Source organism: Salmo trutta, chromosome 22, assembly GCF_901001165.1.
Source record: "Salmo trutta chromosome 22, fSalTru1.1, whole genome shotgun sequence".
NCBI lineage: Eukaryota > Metazoa > Chordata > Actinopteri > Salmoniformes > Salmonidae > Salmo > Salmo trutta.
The window spans coordinates 19,549,806-19,567,320 of NC_042978.1; the positions used below are offsets into that span (position 1 = coordinate 19,549,806).

Here is a 17,515-nt window from a genome sequence, read left to right on the forward strand (position 1 = left end):
GTTTCTCTAACAGAGTGTGAAGACAAACACATCACTGTGATGAGCTCTTTCTTTAGGTCATGAGCCTGCTATTTACACCTGGATCAGAATGATATGACCACGTCAACCAGCAATAATTGTTGTAATTATCTGTGGATACAGTAATAGATAATTAAGTTTGTTGTTATATTGGAGGTTGAATGATATCAATAAAGTGATGCTCTTTTGCTCAAACTGCATGATGGAAATAGGATTTTGATAAGATCACTGACCTGTTTCTAATATTGAACTATGTCCTGACCTACAATAACTCTAATGTATGGCATATCACCCACTATTTTACTGTAGACAGATTGCTCAGTGACTGACTGACTGCTGACTGCTCTACCAGATTGCTCAGTGACTGACTGACTGCTGACTGCTCTACTAGATTGCTCAGTGACTGCTCTACTAGATTGCTCTGTAACTCATTTTTATTTACGTAGCTTTTTTACTAATCTATTGAAAGTTATTTTGTTCATCAAAACAACATTGACTGTAAATACTATGGTATAGATATTGAAGGGAATATTCTTTCACAAATACCAGTAAACCTGCCGATGAGGGCAACCTATAGTTGCACAATGTTTAAGTGGAAGTTAAAAGGCAGAACGGAAAATCGTCAACATCTCTGCGGAGAAAAATACTAAGAAATAAATCAACGGGTTAGTTTAGAATCGTACGAAGCTTTGAGAAGTTGAAAAGGAGTGAAAATTCCTCCGCCGCGGCGACAGAAAAAAAAGAAGTTAAATTCGAAAGGTGGATATTTAAAACAGTTCTACAATTAAAAGCACTCAAATATCTCAGTAATCCGATTGTAATGCAATGTTGGTTGGGTGAGTGTCAAGTGTATATTAAAATGTGACGACACTCAAACAGATAGGCCAACTCCTCAGATAGATCCTCCTCTGTAACTTCTGCGGAGGAATATATTTTCCTTTGAGTGACTTCGGTAGTGACGGGGTGAGGGGATAGTAGTGAAGAAGCTTTGACCAGGGTGACGTTGTCTTTTATAGGAAAATATAAACAAAAACTAATATTTTAAAGTTAGAACAGACGCGGAAGAAATAAAGGGAACGGGTGTTTTATTATTTTTTACTCAGTAACAGTATTGTTCTTGGCGACAGACTTTTGAGTTCATTTCACCTAACCAGAGACGGAGCTCAGCCTCGCGCTGGCGACTCTATGTGGATTTTACAGAAAACATGGGCCAATTACCCGGTTTAGCTTCGGACAAAGTATTAGTCTTCGTCGTCTGCTGCATTCGGCTTTCTTTGGGTAAGATACTGCGATGTTTTTTTGTAATCCCTTTTTTTTACCTAAATCGTATTCTCTCGCTAGTTGCTTAGCATCTCTGCACACATGTCTGCATAACAACGCAGATGTGATTTTGACTTATTGATTCGCAAGGTGATTGGGCTACGTTTGATACAAAGTAACACATTTCGATACTTTGAAACTTTGTCACGTCAGTTTAGTAAATAGCCAGACAGAACGTTGTAGTGGTTACATGGCCTTAGCAGCTCGAGTAAAGGTGAAGAATGGGAAAAAGTTACAGGACAGCTACTGTTTTCTTTAGCAGTTTATTATTCAGAGTACATTGCATAGGCCTATTTATATTTTAAATATGTGATATAGTACACACAATATCACGTAAGATTGATAGATGGTGTTTAATTATAAATTATACTTAGTTGCCGAATTGTAGCTATATTGACTTTATTCTCGAGAGCTCGCACCGCTGCCCAGATGTTAGCTAACCATTGCGCTCGTCCATTATAGCTAGGGCTACAAGTGAAAGGAATTCAAAATGGTTGTGTTGTGTTAACTGTGAAAGTCGGAATTAAAATGTACGAATAAATCTCTTCTTTGTCATTTAATTGAGGTTGATGGAGTGTAGATTTGAGATGTCTATATGTTATTTTTTTGTATTTTTTAAAATGTTTTGGCTGTATGTGTTTAATGCTTATTGCTGATTGGCTCAAACAAAAAATATTCTGACAACACGCATATTGTCACATATTGACGATAATCACAACAATCATAGTGATAACAGTACTATTGTCAATACAATCATTCAAATCATCACGCTATGAATTATTATGCTAATACCAATGATATAAATACAGAAATTGTTATTGTAAGGGACAGATCGAAATATACTGGGAGGGTGGTCCAAAATAGGGGAGAGTTGTCAAACTTTTTTTTCTGCTTTGGGGAGAGAGGGTAGTGCTTTCCCCCATTGGTTTACATTTGCTGTTCTGCTCGTATTTCCCCTATAACCAATGGCTTAAGTTATTTTTGATATTACCCATATAAAGTTGATAAACATTTGTGAATGTTTGGTATTGTGTTGGTATTACTATCTCTCTGGGGTTAGGCCTATGCTTCTCTTCCTTTGTACAGTTGTTGGAAGTTTACATACACCTTAGCCAAATATATTTAAACTCAGTTTTTCACAATTCCTGACATTTAATCCTAATAAAAATTCCCTGTCTTAGGTCAGTTAGGATCACCACTTTATTTTAAGAATGTGAAATGTCAGAATAATAGAGGAGAGAAAGATTTATTTCAGCTTTTATTTCTTTCATCACATTCCCAGTGGGTCAGAAGTTTACATACACTCAATTAGTATTTGGTAGCATTGCCTTTAAATTGTTTAACTTGGGTCAAATATTTGGGGTAGCCTTCCACAAGCTTCCCACAATAAGTTGGGTGAATTTTGGCCCATTCCTCCTGACAGAGCTGGTGTAACTGAGTGAAGTTTGTAGGCCTCCTTGCTCGCACACGCTTTTTCAGTTCGGCCCACACATTTTCTATGGGATTGATGTCAGGGCTTTGTGATGGCCACTCCAATACCTTGACTTTGTTGTCATTAAGCCATTTTGCCACAACTTTGGAAGTATGCAATTGTCCATTTGGAAGACCCATTTGCGACCAAGCTATAACTTCCTGACTGATGTCTTGAGATGCTGCTTCAATATATTTCATAATTTTCCTCCCTCATGATGTCATCTGTGGCTCAGTTGGTAGAGCATGGTGTTTGCAATGCCAGGGTTGTGGGTTCGATTCCCACAGGGGACCAGTACGGGGAAAAAAACATGTATGAAATGTATGCATTCACTACTGTAAGGCGCTCTGGATAAGAGTGTCTGCTAAATGACTAAAATGTAATGTAAAAATGTGAAGTGCACCAGTCCCTCCAGCAGAAAAGCTCCCCCACAACATGATGCTGCCACCCCTGTGCTTCATGGTTGGGATTGTGTTCTTCGGCTTGCAAGCCTCCCCCTTTTTCCTCCAAACATAACGATGGTCATTATGGTCAAACAGTTCCATTTTTGTTTCATCAGACCAGAGGACATTTCTCCAAAAGTACGATCTTTATCCCCATGTGCAGTTGCAAACCGTAGTCTGGCTTTTTTATGGCGGTTTTGGAGCAGTGGCTTCTTCCTTGCTGAGTGGCGTTTCAGGTTATGTCGATATAGGACTTGTTTTACTGTGGATATAGATACTTTTGTACCTGTTTCCTCCAGCATCTTCACAAGGTCCTTTGTTGTTGTTCTGGGATTGATTTGCACTTTTCCCTGTCATGTTGTCCGATGCAAAATGTTCCTAAAAGTAACTCTGAAATGGTATTGTTTTTATGAAGATTTTTGAATATGTCACCATTTGGATGGAACCTAGCTATAGACACTCTAAAGACTCTGGCAAGTGAGCCCCAAACATCTAAAGAATAAGCTACCAGCCAAACAAGCTTGTAAGAATTGTACTTAAATTCCCCCCTCGTACTCATCTGGAGAGTGAGCATTTTTTCGTGTCTGTATCTATGTAATGATACTGTGTCTATGTAATGTGTCTGTATCTATGTAATATGTCTGTATCTATGTAATGTGTCTGTATCTATGTAATATGTCTGTATCTATGTAATGTGTCTGTATCTATGTAATTGTTTTCATGTAAAAAATAGGGACCACAATGGAAATAAGTCCCAGACTTTATTGTGCAATCCCGGGCAATTTTAAAAATCTTTGTGTGTGTGTATATATATATATATTTTTTTCTTTGCTCACAAATAAAATCAATCAATCCAAACCGTGCAGCAGCCAATTGATGAATGAAAAGAGACGTCTGTTACAAAACACCAAAAAGTTGAGTGACATTCAGAGATTGTCAAGTCAAGCCTTCTATACTGGGTAAGCCTACAAGGTAGGGAGGGATGTATTTTCTGTTTGTCAAGATTTACATAGTATATTTATTGTGATGTTGAAAATGCAAACCATGAGGGGGGAGGGTGTTCCGTTTATTTTACAGTACAAGGGGAGGGTCATGTGAAAATATTTGTATTGTTGGGGAGGGGGGTGTTTTTTTGGGGGGGAGGGGGGGGGGTTGACACCTTGAGTTGGACCAGCCCCCCACCAGTACATTTCTATATGTCCCTTACTATTACTATCTGCTCTGTACTATTACTCCTTTTTGATATTAACCAGATTCAACAGTACTGGTGCAGACACAGGCATAGCACACAAATGGTGGTCAATAGAAAAACACATGAATTCCACCCAGGTAAGGGACACTAACATAAAAGTGATTACATGTGACTGTAATTTATCCATTTTACATGGGCTCTCACAGTTTACAACAGAGGAGTCACACAAAAGAACACAAGACAATGCAAAACTGCTGCATGTAGGAGAAGAAGCGAGTGGAATGTTGCTGTTGGTGTTTCACATTCCTCCCTCTTTCTTTCTCTCTGTCCCTCATGCTTTCTCTCTTCCCCCTCTCTTCACTCACTCTCACAGTGCAGCACTCGGCTGTAACCTCCCTATTGTGTCAAGCAGATGATGCTGTCTTCTGTTGTGCTGTATTAAGTATCATCCCTTGAGGAGGAAGCCTCTGCCTATTTTTGTGGCACACAACCTAGTGCTTGCTCTTAGTGATGGCTGCATGTATTTACTCAGTCCAGACGGCGTGTGTGTGCACTGAAAAAGCCCAGTGATTGTGCCTGTAACTGCATTGCTTGTTCTGCAGTCCGACCCATGCTGGAGCGTGGTGTGAAATGTAATTTATCTGTGACATGCTGCCCCCTTCGCATGGAACACAAGCATCTGTTTATTGACCTGCCCACAGTTCTGCATTACTGAGCAGCTGGTGGCTCCGAGCCTGCTCTTTCCACTGCCAGTGGTGGGCACCGTGGTCGGCACATCAATCCGTCCCAGCTCTGAGTCTGCCTCTACAGACAATTTTTGATATTGTTCTGTTTGTTGCTCCTTCCTTTCAACCCTTTCTCCTTCCTAAGCTATAATGCTCATATTAGAATAGACCACATGTGTTTTTGCCCTGTTCTTTTGGTTGGGGTAGTAGTAAAAAATAATCAAGTGGCGTTACAGCAGAAAAGAACAGCTGTGTGACGAGGTCAACGGGCAAGAAGCTATGGAGCTCCAGATGTGTTTTTAGTCAAGTAGAGGGGGTGCGATCTGATGCAAGGGGGTCTTGGTGTGGTTAATGCATACATCAAAAGCACAGGCTGCCAAACTGAGCCTGAAGTGGTATCAGTGTTGGATGAGTGAAATAGCAGAGGAGGTGAGAGAGCAGAATGGAGTAAGAGAAGGGGGTGCTGCTGTGAAGGGTGGGGGGATTACAGGGTGTTGTCTGCATTGTTGAACAGGTTAGCAAATTAACAGGGAATTAAGATGTCCTGCATTCCTGCCCTAGCAGAACCCAGTAATCCTGGAGCCACCAGGGCAGAGAGCTAGTGCCCATGTCCAGGGCTCTACAGACTGTACACTACACCCAGAGCATTGCCCTCTGTGTACACAGCTTTAGATCAGGGGTGCTAACTATTTGAAACAGCAGATTATCATTGGGACTTAATTGTCGCCTCCCTCGCTGTATGTGACCTAGTCCTAATACAAACCTAGCTTGATGTTGATGCTGCTGTTTGTGCGGGCCACAGATGTAAGTAACCCTCTGACAAAGTTGTTTAGCTTAGTTTCTCTGCATGCTGAGCCAGGGTATTTTATTGCAGGCTCCCATGGCAACTGTTTGGCCCCTGGATATGGGCTATAGCAGTGTTTCCCAACTCCAGTCCTTGAGTACCCCCAATAGCACACATTTTTGTTGTAGTCCCTGACAAACTCATCTGATTGAACTCATTGAGGGCTTGATGATTAGTTGACAAGTTGAATCAGGGGTGCTTATCCGGGGCTACAACAAAAATGTGTACTGTTGGGGGTACTCGAGGACTGGAGTTAGGAAACACTGGGTTTAAGCAATTCCAGGAAACTGGGTTACTTCCTCAGTCGGTGCGAACAACTTCCTGTCCTCTCCAATATTGGACTGGAGCCAGTGCTCGGGGACGCCCATGTGTGTGCACCCTTTGTCAGTGTTTCATAATTACTTCCCCATCTCACTCCTCAGCCATTAGTTCAAATCCCCTTCGTCACTCATTCCCTCTCCGCAATGGGACCCAACTAACAGAGCCTCCCCTCCCCAGGGTTTGTAGTGGTTTCAGTAACAAAGCAGTGGTGAGCATTGAGGGAGGAATCAACGTGTGCCAGCCAGCTGCACAGCAACATGCCAAGGCCCCTGGCCCTGACTAGACATACTGTTTGTTTGTCTTTGATCTGTGCCCTTTTTTCAATTCCCATTTGTTCCAAAATATTTTCATTAATGACCGTCTTGTGATTTATCCTCATTGGAGCTTCTGAAATAGACATGGAACTTTGGTTAATATTGAACTTCTGAAATGAACAGAGATCTCTGGTTGTCAAATGTCTTACAGTGCACAGACCAATGCAGGCGCATGCACACATGCACAGAGAGAGAAAGGAAGAGGGAGCGTGAGGAAGAGGGAGCAATAGATATTCACTTCCATTTCTACTCATGTGGTCATCACATTGTCCAGCCCACACAGTCTCTGACCGCAGTCACACATGCACCTGCTCGCATCACTACACGTGTGGTGGAGGAGTCATTACTGCCTCTCTGTGTGTGTGTTGTCACAATACCAGAATTTTGACTTTGATACTAATACCAGGTTTAGTATCACAATACTCTATACCATCACGATACGCGATACCGAAACGATACCAAAACACTATACCACAGCAAAAAATAAGGAATATTAGCCAAAGTCACAGAATGGGACTTGATCCAGACAGATAAACTCAGCTACTGCTCTGTTCAATCATTGGGCATCTTTTGAATTGCATTTTTAAAAAAATATATGTCAACTTTTTTCAGAGACTGCCATGTATGCGTTAATGAATCAATCATACAATCAATTTGACTTTGTTTTTACCAATATAACTTTTATTTGAATGTTAAATCAAGATGTAGCCTAGACCTATTCACAGTACAGGTAGCCTAGTGGTGGGGCGGCAGGTAGCCTAGTGGTGGGGCGGCAGGTAGCCTAGTGGTTAGTGTTGGGCCAGTAACTGAAAGGTTGCTGGATCGGATCCCCGAGCTGACAAGGTAAAAATCTGTTGTTCTGCCCCTGAACAAGGCAGTTAACCCACTGTTCCCCAGTAAGCAGTCATTGTGAATAAGAATTTGTTCTTAACTGTCTTGCCTAGTTAAATAAGGGTTACATTTTTGTATTTAAAAAAAAAATGCATATCAATAGGAGTGTGTGTGCATGCATTGAGTTATTGATCTGGTTTTGGCTGATTTCATGCGTCTACTGATCAACAACGTTTGCATAGAAGTAGTTTCTCTTGTTAAAGTGTGCGCTGTCTCTTTAACAAGTAATGACATCATTCACGAAGCAAGAGGGGGGCGGCCTGTCAGAGCACAGTCAGTTTGCTGAGGCAATAGATCATCTCTGGGAGAGATGTGAGAGAGAGAATGAATAAGTGAATTAATAAAGTTTTTGGTGGCAATCAGCTCATGGAGAGAGAGGCAGTCGGGACTGGGCTGCATAGACGCCTGCCCCATTCGCCACTCCGCTCAGCCTCTGCTTCACATTAGCTCCTCACAGCTTCACACTCACATCAGCAGGGATCACAAGCTGCTCCCACCCAGACACTGTAAATCTCATCCGTTCTTCCTTTCTTCTCCTTTCCCGTCACGCCATCTCTTTTTTTCTTCTTCATCTCTGTTCCTGCGCTCACTCCAGCCATCCCTCAGTCAGTAGCAATGTTGAGGAAACTAGATGCAGGAGGTGAGGAAAATTAATACAAATATAGCTGTAGTAGTATGTGAGGGAAGGAGGAAGGGTATGTTTTAGTCATCTAATACCCTTTGTGGTCTCCCCCTCCTCTCCAACTGACCCCAGTTTTCCTTAGCCGCCTGGTTCTTATCATGTCTACAATGTCAGGGAATTCCCCTAAAGCACATTTCACTGAATAGGAGAGCCTCCATTAGGGGGAAGAAAGAATGTCAGTTTGTAGTTACAATAGGTTGGTAAAAGTTATTTATCAGCGGGGTGTGTGGTCGTGTGGTGGTACTGTTTGTTGTGTCTGTGTGAGAGGAGTGGGGCCAAGCTGCAGTGGGGAGGACCCTCACCTCCCTCCCAGAGTCCTCCCTCCTTTCCTCCCTCTCCCAGAGTCAAAGCCCGGGCCGGTGGCCTGCTTCAAGGGCTGTCCCTGACAAAAAAATGAAATAAATATTGGTCTACCGGAAGTCATCTGTTCTTTTGACCAATTGATTGGTTGAAATTTTTAAACGTCTATTTTTCAGTTTATAGACACACCCTATGTGTTTCAATAAAATCAACTATATGCATTCTATATGCCTTGAACTTGTCTGATGCTTTAAGTTTACGGTTTGATTAAATAAGACAAACGCCTCGAGGACGCCGTTTTCATATCTCAAAATAATTGTCATGTGGTTAATCAAAATTCTATCCAAATCTAAATGAAAATGATACAAACCTAAAAATGAACTTATTTCCATTGCCAGCTATGTAAAAATAGCCTACATAAAACCAACAAATAAAAACATTGCATCCTGCAGGTAGAAATGATCCTGATAAAAATCCTGTAAATCACATTGGCTACACATGGCCTGTCTGCAACGAACTTGAAACATTGTATCAACTATTAACTTGGGTCTGGCCTGAAGCTTGCATTGGCTAACTTGCAACATTGTATAAAATATTCTGGGCCCTCAGAGTTTCCTGTACCAGTGAGCTCGGGACAGACACAACTGTAGGCTATTTGCGCAAGGGATAAGAAGCAGTGCTTGACTTGGGCAAGAGCTCACCGGAGCTGAGTACCGGCACCACCTCTCCTAAAGTCCATGGAGAATAAGAGCACCTCCTCCCAGCTGCCCACTGCACTGAGGCTAAGAAACACTGTCACCACCGATAAATCTACGATAATCGAGAATTTCATTAAGCATTTTTCTACGGCTGGCCATGCTTTCCACCTGGCTACCCCTAACCCGGTCAACAGCTATGCACTCCCCACAGCATCTTGCCCAAGCCTCCCCATTTCTCCTTCAGCCAAATCAAGATAACCGATGTTCTGAAAGAGCTGCAAAATCTGGACCCCTACAAATCAGCTGGGCTAGACAATCTGGACCCTCTCTTTCTAAAATTATCCGCCGCAATTGTTACAACCCCTATTACTAGCCTGTTCAACCTCTAAAGCTGCCGCGGTCATCCCCCTCTTCAAAGGGGGCGACACTCTAGACCCAAACTGTTACAGACCTATATCTATCCTACCCTACCTTTCTAAAGTCTTCGAAAGCCAAGTTAACAAACAGATCACCGACCATTTCGAATCCCACCGCACCTTCTCCGCTATGCAATCTGGTTTCCAAGCTGGTCATGGGTGCACCTCAGCCATGCTCAAGGTCCTAAACGATATCATAACCGCCATCGATAAAAGACAATACTGTGCAGCTGTATTCATCGACCTGGCCAAGGCTTTCGACTCTGTCAATCACCGCATTCTTATCGGCAGACTCAACAGCCTTGGTTTCGCAAATGACTGCCTTGCCTGGTTCACCAACTACTTCTCAGATAGAGTTCAGTGTGTCAAATCGGAGGGCCTGTTGTCCGGACCTCTGGCAGTCTCTATGGGGGTGCCACAGGTTTCAATTCTCGGGCCGACTCTTTTCTCTGTATACATCAATGATGATCTTCTCAACTGTATACATCAATGAACTTGACTTCTCAACTGGCCTACCTGGTTAAATAAAGGTGAAATAAATACAAAATAATGTTCTGTTGCTGGAGCTCCTGTTCCTCTTATAGAATATTAGCTCAAAAGTATTGTTGAGCTCCTGCACCTAATATAAACACTACCAGCACCCAAAATGAGTACCGGAACCTATTTCAGTCCAAGTCAAGCACTGATAAGAAGTAATCAGGAAGCCATAAGACTCCTGAACAGCTAATCAAATGGCTACCCAGACTATTTGCATTGTCGTTGGAGTTTGAGGTGAAGAAAACATTACTTTGAGAAGCTGCACAGGCCATTAGTGGAGGTGCGTTAAGCCAATCAGAAATACTATCAGATCCCCAAATGGGCACATTAATATGCCTACATTTGTGAGCAGGCCAGGTAGCCTATAGGCCTACTTCTATGCGTGTGCGTCCTTACTCAACATTGACAGGGGCGCTCCAAACAAAAGACTGACTAAATTGACAAAACTCGTAAATGTAATGAAATTAACCAAAACTTGTTTCTCACAAGTGTAGCATAGGTTGTGCACTCTGCAAACGATGTGTCCACTCCTACAATGAGAACAGAAAGACCGACTAAATAAACTAAATATAATAATATTGAATGCATTAACAGAAATTACCATAACCAAAGTAACAAACATTGTAGATTACAAATGATAGGAATTAACGGTAAATGTACTACTGGTGATATATGTAATGGGGAATTGATATACATTAACAATCAAACGCAAACAAAAACGATTCACACAATGAAGTTATGAAACAATGAATGTGCACAAATTGTCGGGAGAGAGCGCATTCTGGACTGAGAAGTGCATTATGGTCAATCTGACGTCTGCATTGGCCATGCAGCATTTACGTGATAAGGTCTCAGCAGAAGTCAGGGCAAGAATGGCCTCAGCAGAAATCAGGGCATTCATACGTCTTGCACTTCGCGGAGTAGTACAGAGCTGTTGTCAAGGAAGTGAGTTTGTGTTTTTTACAGGATGTACCACCCCCACCTACTGTCAACCGATCATGTCAATGCAGAGCTATACAGCGCACTCTACATTGTTACAACATTTGGGGGATGAATGGTGATGTAGTACAGAGCTCGATTTGGCCTCTGCATGCCTCTGGAGGCTTCGCAATTGCGTCACACCCTTTATATGGAGCCTCCGACCTCATTTTTGGATCAAGTATTGGCTTTTAGTCTAGGCACAAATATATATACTGCTGGTCTAAAACAATCTCGGGTTGACCAACAGCCTAACGACCAAGCAATCGACCAGTCGGCTAATTGGGGTCAGCCCTGCTTCAGAATGGAAATGGAGTAATTAGTGACAGCCCATCCCAAATCCTGAGATCACTGCACCTGCAGTGTTTCCCCTAGGATTTTCTTCAGCAGCGGTGGCAAAGTTAGCTTGGAATAGTGGGCCTGGCCAATTGTGCAGTCTCCAACCAAAATGTTTTGAGACCGGCCTCTTGGCTACAAGAGAGACAAAGAGCTAATTTCCTGAAATTATATACTTTGCTATGGGCAGAGAGAAAATGATACAGTTTTAAAGCTAGTTTCCTGCAATTCTACACATTTTGACATGGCGTATGCTGTGTTCTTATGCTATCTGAGTGACTCAAGCCTTATAACAAAATTAATGCCATGACATTTTTTTAATTTTAGATTCTCCCTAACGGTCTAGTTTTTATTTTGTGATTGTTAGTTCTCAATGATGTTATTTAAAAATATATAACTCCATTATCTTTTCTACATACTTTATATCTGGTTTTAGTCATTTAAGTTTACACTGAAAACGTTTTATCTAGCACTGCTAAATGAATATAGGGGAAACACTGGCCTGGCATTGTGACGGCCTGTATGTGGAGCTTGTCAAACCAGTCAGGGGAAAGATCACAGCCGCGTACTCGCTTACTCTCCTTCTTGTTGCTCTTTTTAGCGCTCTTTCATGTCGCTATACTTTGCTATTTTTTCTGTCCTCCTACTCAGTTCTGTTTTTCTCTTGTCTTTTTGCTTTCTGTTTCTTTAACCCTTTATATACTACTTCCTGCTTTCTGTCTATTTCTCTCATTCGTGTCTAAAAAGTTATGAATTTTGGATCAACGTGGTGGCTGGCTTGAGCAGTTTTTACTGAAGAATTTCCTATTAATGAGCCAGTGTCTGTAGAGTGAAGCCCTAGACACAAATTTCACTGTTCAATCATGTGCATATTTTTGGCCCCTCTTTTTTAACCACAATGACCACAAATGAGACAGGACAGGAAAAGTGTGTCTGCCTGTAGCGCTTCCAAGTGTGTTTCTGTCACAAGAAGGCTAATAGGCCTAGCATATCATTTTAGAAATGTTTTGATATGCATTTTCTAGCAAATATCCCATTGATAATAGCCTCTCTATGCCTATCTGTGGTTAATGCACATGTAGACTAAGTTATCACAAGTTAGGATCAGCCTTGAATCATCAGTCACATGGGGACAAAAGTGAAGGATCCAGACAGAGAGGGACCTCAGTGTGATCTGTAATGTCTTCCTGTCTAAGTAGCATGAATAGTAGGTGTATTATTTTCGTGGTCAGTTAACATGCAAAGTCACACATGATATCACAGCATAGTTGTACACAGTACAGCAGTATCTGGTCTGATATGTCAGCTGATGAGTGTGTGTTTTTGCCTCAGGTGTTCCAGGCTCATTCGGTTGCCCTAAATGGTAGTGGTCATTTTCATGTAAAAGGACTAGGGCTGTCAAATGATACAAATAATGAATCGCGATTAAGTGCAATTTTTGAATTTGCTCATGTGGACCTAAATAAACCATTTTCCATTTAAAAAGCAGTGTATTGAGTTATAGGCATACTACACTGAACAAAAATATAAACGTAACATGCAACAATTTCAAAGATTTTACTGAAGTACAGTTCATATAAGGAAATCAGTCAATTGAAATAAATTCATTAGGCCCTAACCTATGGATTTCACATGACTGAGAACACAGATATGCGTCTTTTGGTCACATATACCTTAAAAAAAGGTAGGGGTATGGATCAGAAAATTAGTCAGTATCTGGTGTGACCACCATTTGCCTCATGCAGCAGCGCAACACATCTCCTTCACATAGAGTTGATCAGGCTGTTGATTGTGGCCTGTGGAATGTTGACCTACTCCGCTTCATTGACTGTGTGAAGTTGCTGGATATTGGCGGGAACTGGAACACGCTGTCGTACACGTCGATCCAGAGCATCCCAAACATGATCAATGGGGGTTACGTACAGGTCATGGAAGAACTGTGACATTTTCAGCTTACAGGAATTGTGTACAGATCCTTGTGACATAGGTCTGTGTATTATCATGCTGAAACATGAGGTGATGGCGGTGGATCAATGGCACAACAATGGTCCTCAGGATCTCATCACGGTTTCTCTGTGCATTCAAATTGCCATCTATAAAATAAAATTGTGTCCATAGCTTATGCCTGCCCATACCATAACCCCACCGCCTCCATTGGGCACTCTGTTCACAATGTTGACATAGGGCAAACCGCTTGCCCACACAACGCCATACACGCTGTCTGCCATTTGCCTGGTACAGTTGAAACCGGTTATGACACCGAACTGCAGTCAGGTCAAGACTCTGGTGAGAACGACTAGCACGCAGATGGCCTTCCCTGAGACAGTTTCTGACAGTTGGTGCAGAAATTCTTTGGTTGTGCAAACCCACAGTTTCATCAGCTGTCCGGATGGCTGGTCTCAGATGATCCCGCTTGTGAAGAAGCCGGATATGGCGTTCCTGGGCTAGCGTGGTTATACATGGTCTGTGGTTGTGAGGCAGGTTGGACGTACTGCCAAATTCTCTAAAACAACGTTGGAGGCAGCTTATGGTAAAGAAATTAACATTCAATTATCTGGCTACAGCTCTGGTGGACATTCCTGAAGTCAGCACGCCAATTGCACCTGTGTAATGATTATGCTGTTTAATCAGCTTCTTGATATGCCACACCTGTCAGACGGGTGGATTATCTTGGCAAAGGAGAAATGCTCACTAACAGGGATGTAAACAAATTGGGGATGTAAACAAATTTGTGAGAAATAAGCTTTTTATGCATATCAAACATTTCTGGAATCTTTTATTTCATTTCATGAAACATGGGACCAACACTTTACATGTTGGGTTGATATCTTTCTTCATGTTACACTACCGTTCAAAAGTTTGGGGTCACTTAGAAATGTCCTTGTTTTTGAAAGAAATGCAAATTTTTTTGTCCATTAAAATAACATCAAATTGATCAGAAATACAGTGTAAACATTGTTAATGTTGGAAATATTTTAATGGCTGATTTATGAAATATCTACATAGGCATACAGAGGCCCATTATCAGCAACCATCACTCCTGTGTTCCAATGGCACGTTGTGTTAGCTAATCCAAGTTTATCATTTTAAAAGGCTAATTGATCATTAGAAAACCCTTTTGCAATTATGTTAGTACATCTGAAAACTGTTGTTCTGATTAAAGAAACAATAAAACTGTCCTTCTTTAAACTAGTTGACTATCTGGAGCATCAGCATTTGTGTGTTCAATTACAGACTCACAATGGCCAGAAACAAAGAACTTTCTTCTGAAACTTTGTACTCTGGTTAGAGCCAGTTTGCGCAGTTCTGTGAAGGGAATATTACACAGCATTGTACGAGATCTTCAGTTTCTTGGCAATTTCTCGCATGGACTAGCCTTCATTTCTCAGAACAATAATAGACTGACAGGTTTCAGAAGAAAGGTCTTTGTTTCTGGCCATTTTGAGCCTGTAATCGAACCCACAAATGCTGATCCTGCAAATACTCAACTAGTGTGTAGAATAATTCCCAAATATGCGGAGAAGGATATCACATATCTATATAACTTTTGTGTACCTATTCAGGATACATCACCATGAAGAGATTCATTCATATCCATAATTATGCATTTATATGCAGTACAGATCAGGGACCCATGATGAAATTCCTTTACTGCAATTCCGTTACTGGGTGTAAATCCACTTTACTTACTGTAGTTCAAAACCCCAAATATTTTTTTTTCAAATTCAATGTGTCGTGTCATAGCTTACACCCCATTCTTTCTACAGACATTGTTGAATCTTAATTCAGAGCAGATATTTAAGAGTTTTTGGAAAACGTGGACACATAAAAAATGGAGGGAGATTTTACCGAAATTCTGTTATCAAACTTTGCGTCTGCACATTTCTTCCAGTAAATGTCTTCTATGTTAAATGTTCAGTGTAAATGGTTAAAAGTAGTCCTTGAGCATAGAGTTGGTTTGTTAATCTATGAAATCAGTGTTTTTTCTTTGGCATACATTTTAAGTGAAAGAAATCTGTGAGCCAGTGCAATTCCGTTTTTGTGGTATTGCCCTAGTGTGGTTGTGTTGATCAAAGTTGTTCATAGAAACTCAGTGATTATTAGTTAATATCTATTGATTCTTGGACCTCAGTCTGATTCCCTTCTTTGTCCTCCAACCATCACTCAGTTGTTTAAAATATTTTTGACAAAGATCTCGGCTTTTCCTTTAAATTGGTAGTAGCTTTGGATTTGTATATGAGCCTGCATCGTGTAATTCCTTTCAGAATGGTATGCATACAATATGTGACAGTCTTCTTACAGGAAGTAGTGTTAACGCTGAGCACACTTCCTGTGCTGTGATGACTGTCCTGTCACACGAGGGTTGGCGTTGCTGTGAAGTTGTCTGACCTGCCCTCTTTCTTCCTGGAAAGAGCTCCCTCTGGGTTTTGGCAGTGACTCACCCACTGGTTGATTATGGCAGTGAACATCAGGCAAATACTTAGACCACACTAAATTAGGCATTAATGAAAAAGGCTTATTTTTTAACGTTGTCTTTCTAGCAGCTGAAGATTTTCACAAATGCATGTTCTGTTCCTTCCTGTTGAAAATCCACATTTTTAGAATGGTGGATACTTGGTGATCTGAAATGCTGTCAGCTTTTTTCATACCTTGAGTTTAATCAACGCTATCAGCCCTCATATTAAATTTGAAAATTGATATTGGCAACTAACATCATCATTCTATTTGGCATCTGCCACCACCACCTGGTATGCATCAGGACCACTTGAGTTCCATCTCCTGTTGAATCCTCCCCACACGATAGAGGGCCTGAGTGTCTGATTGGCAGCCAGATAGATGAGCTTTGTGGTCTCAATTAAGGCTCACTGATGTCTCTGTCTGCTGCATGTTCACTCGCTGACTTATCTGGCTTTAGTAGTTTCCTATGTTGCTATGATCTCCTGGGGATGGGTTTTGCAGTACTGGTGAGTTATACATGAGTTTGATTGGCATAAGAATGTTGGAATATATATTAGGATAATTGGATCTACACTACATGATCAAAAGTATGTGGACACCTGCTTGTCGAACATCTCGTTCCAAAATCATGGCTCTTAATATGGAGTTGGTCCTCCCTTTTGCTGCTTTAACAGCCTCCACTCTTCTGGGAAGGCATTTTACTAGATGTTGGAACATTGCTGTGTTGACTTGCTTCCATTCAGCCATAAGAGCGTTAGTGAGATTGGGCACTGATGTTGGGCGATTAGGCCTGGCTCGCAGTCGGCATTCCAATTCATTCCAAAGGTGTTCGATGGGGTTGAGGCCAGGGCTCTGTGCAGGCCTGTCAAGTTCTTCCACCCCGATCTCGACAAACCATTTCTGTATGGACCTCACTTTCCTGTTTCAGCATGACAATGCTTCTATGCACAAAGGGCCTTCCCCAAACTGTTGCCACAAAGTTGGAAGCACAGAAACGTCTAGAATGTCATCGTTTGCTGTAGCATTAAGATTTCCCTCTGGAACTAAGGGGCCTAGCCCGAACCATGAAAAACAGCCCCAGACCATTATTCCTCCTCCTCCAAACTTTACAGTTGGCAGTATGTATTGGGGCAGGTAGCGTTCTTCTGGCATCCGCCAAATCCAGATTCGTCCGTCGGACTGCCAAGTGTGTGATTCATCACTCCAGAGAATGCGTTTCCACTGCTCTAGAGTCCAATGTCTGCGAGCTTCCCACCATTCCAGTTGACACTTGGCATTGCACATGGTGATCTTAGGCTTAGGTGCGGCTGCTTGGCCATGGAAAACCATTTCATGAAGCTCTCGACGAACAGTTCTAGTGCTGACGTTGCTTCCAGAGGCAGTTTGGAACTCGGTAGTGAGCGTTGCAACCGAGGACAGATGTGTCCCATTCTGTGAGCTTGTGTGGCCTACCACTTCGCGGTGAGCCATTGTTGCTCCTAGACGTTTCCACTTTACAATAACAGCACTTACAGTTGACCGGGGCAGCTCTAGCAGGGCAGGAATTTGACGAACTGACTTGTTGGAAGGGT

At 41.9% G+C, this 17,515-nt stretch overlaps 1 protein-coding gene across 1 annotated transcript in view; it reads left to right on the forward strand.

Moving 5' to 3' along the window:
- The first annotated feature begins 902 nt into the window (after positions 1-902).
- The window catches only part of notch2 (notch receptor 2), a 55,231-nt gene continuing 38,618 nt past the window's right edge, over positions 903-17,515 (forward strand). Inside the window, exon 1 of the mRNA XM_029707110.1 lies at positions 903-1,296. Within this exon, the coding sequence (XP_029562970.1) occupies positions 1,224-1,296 (73 nt within the window). The 5' untranslated portion in view covers positions 903-1,223. The remainder of the gene's footprint in view (positions 1,297-17,515) is intronic.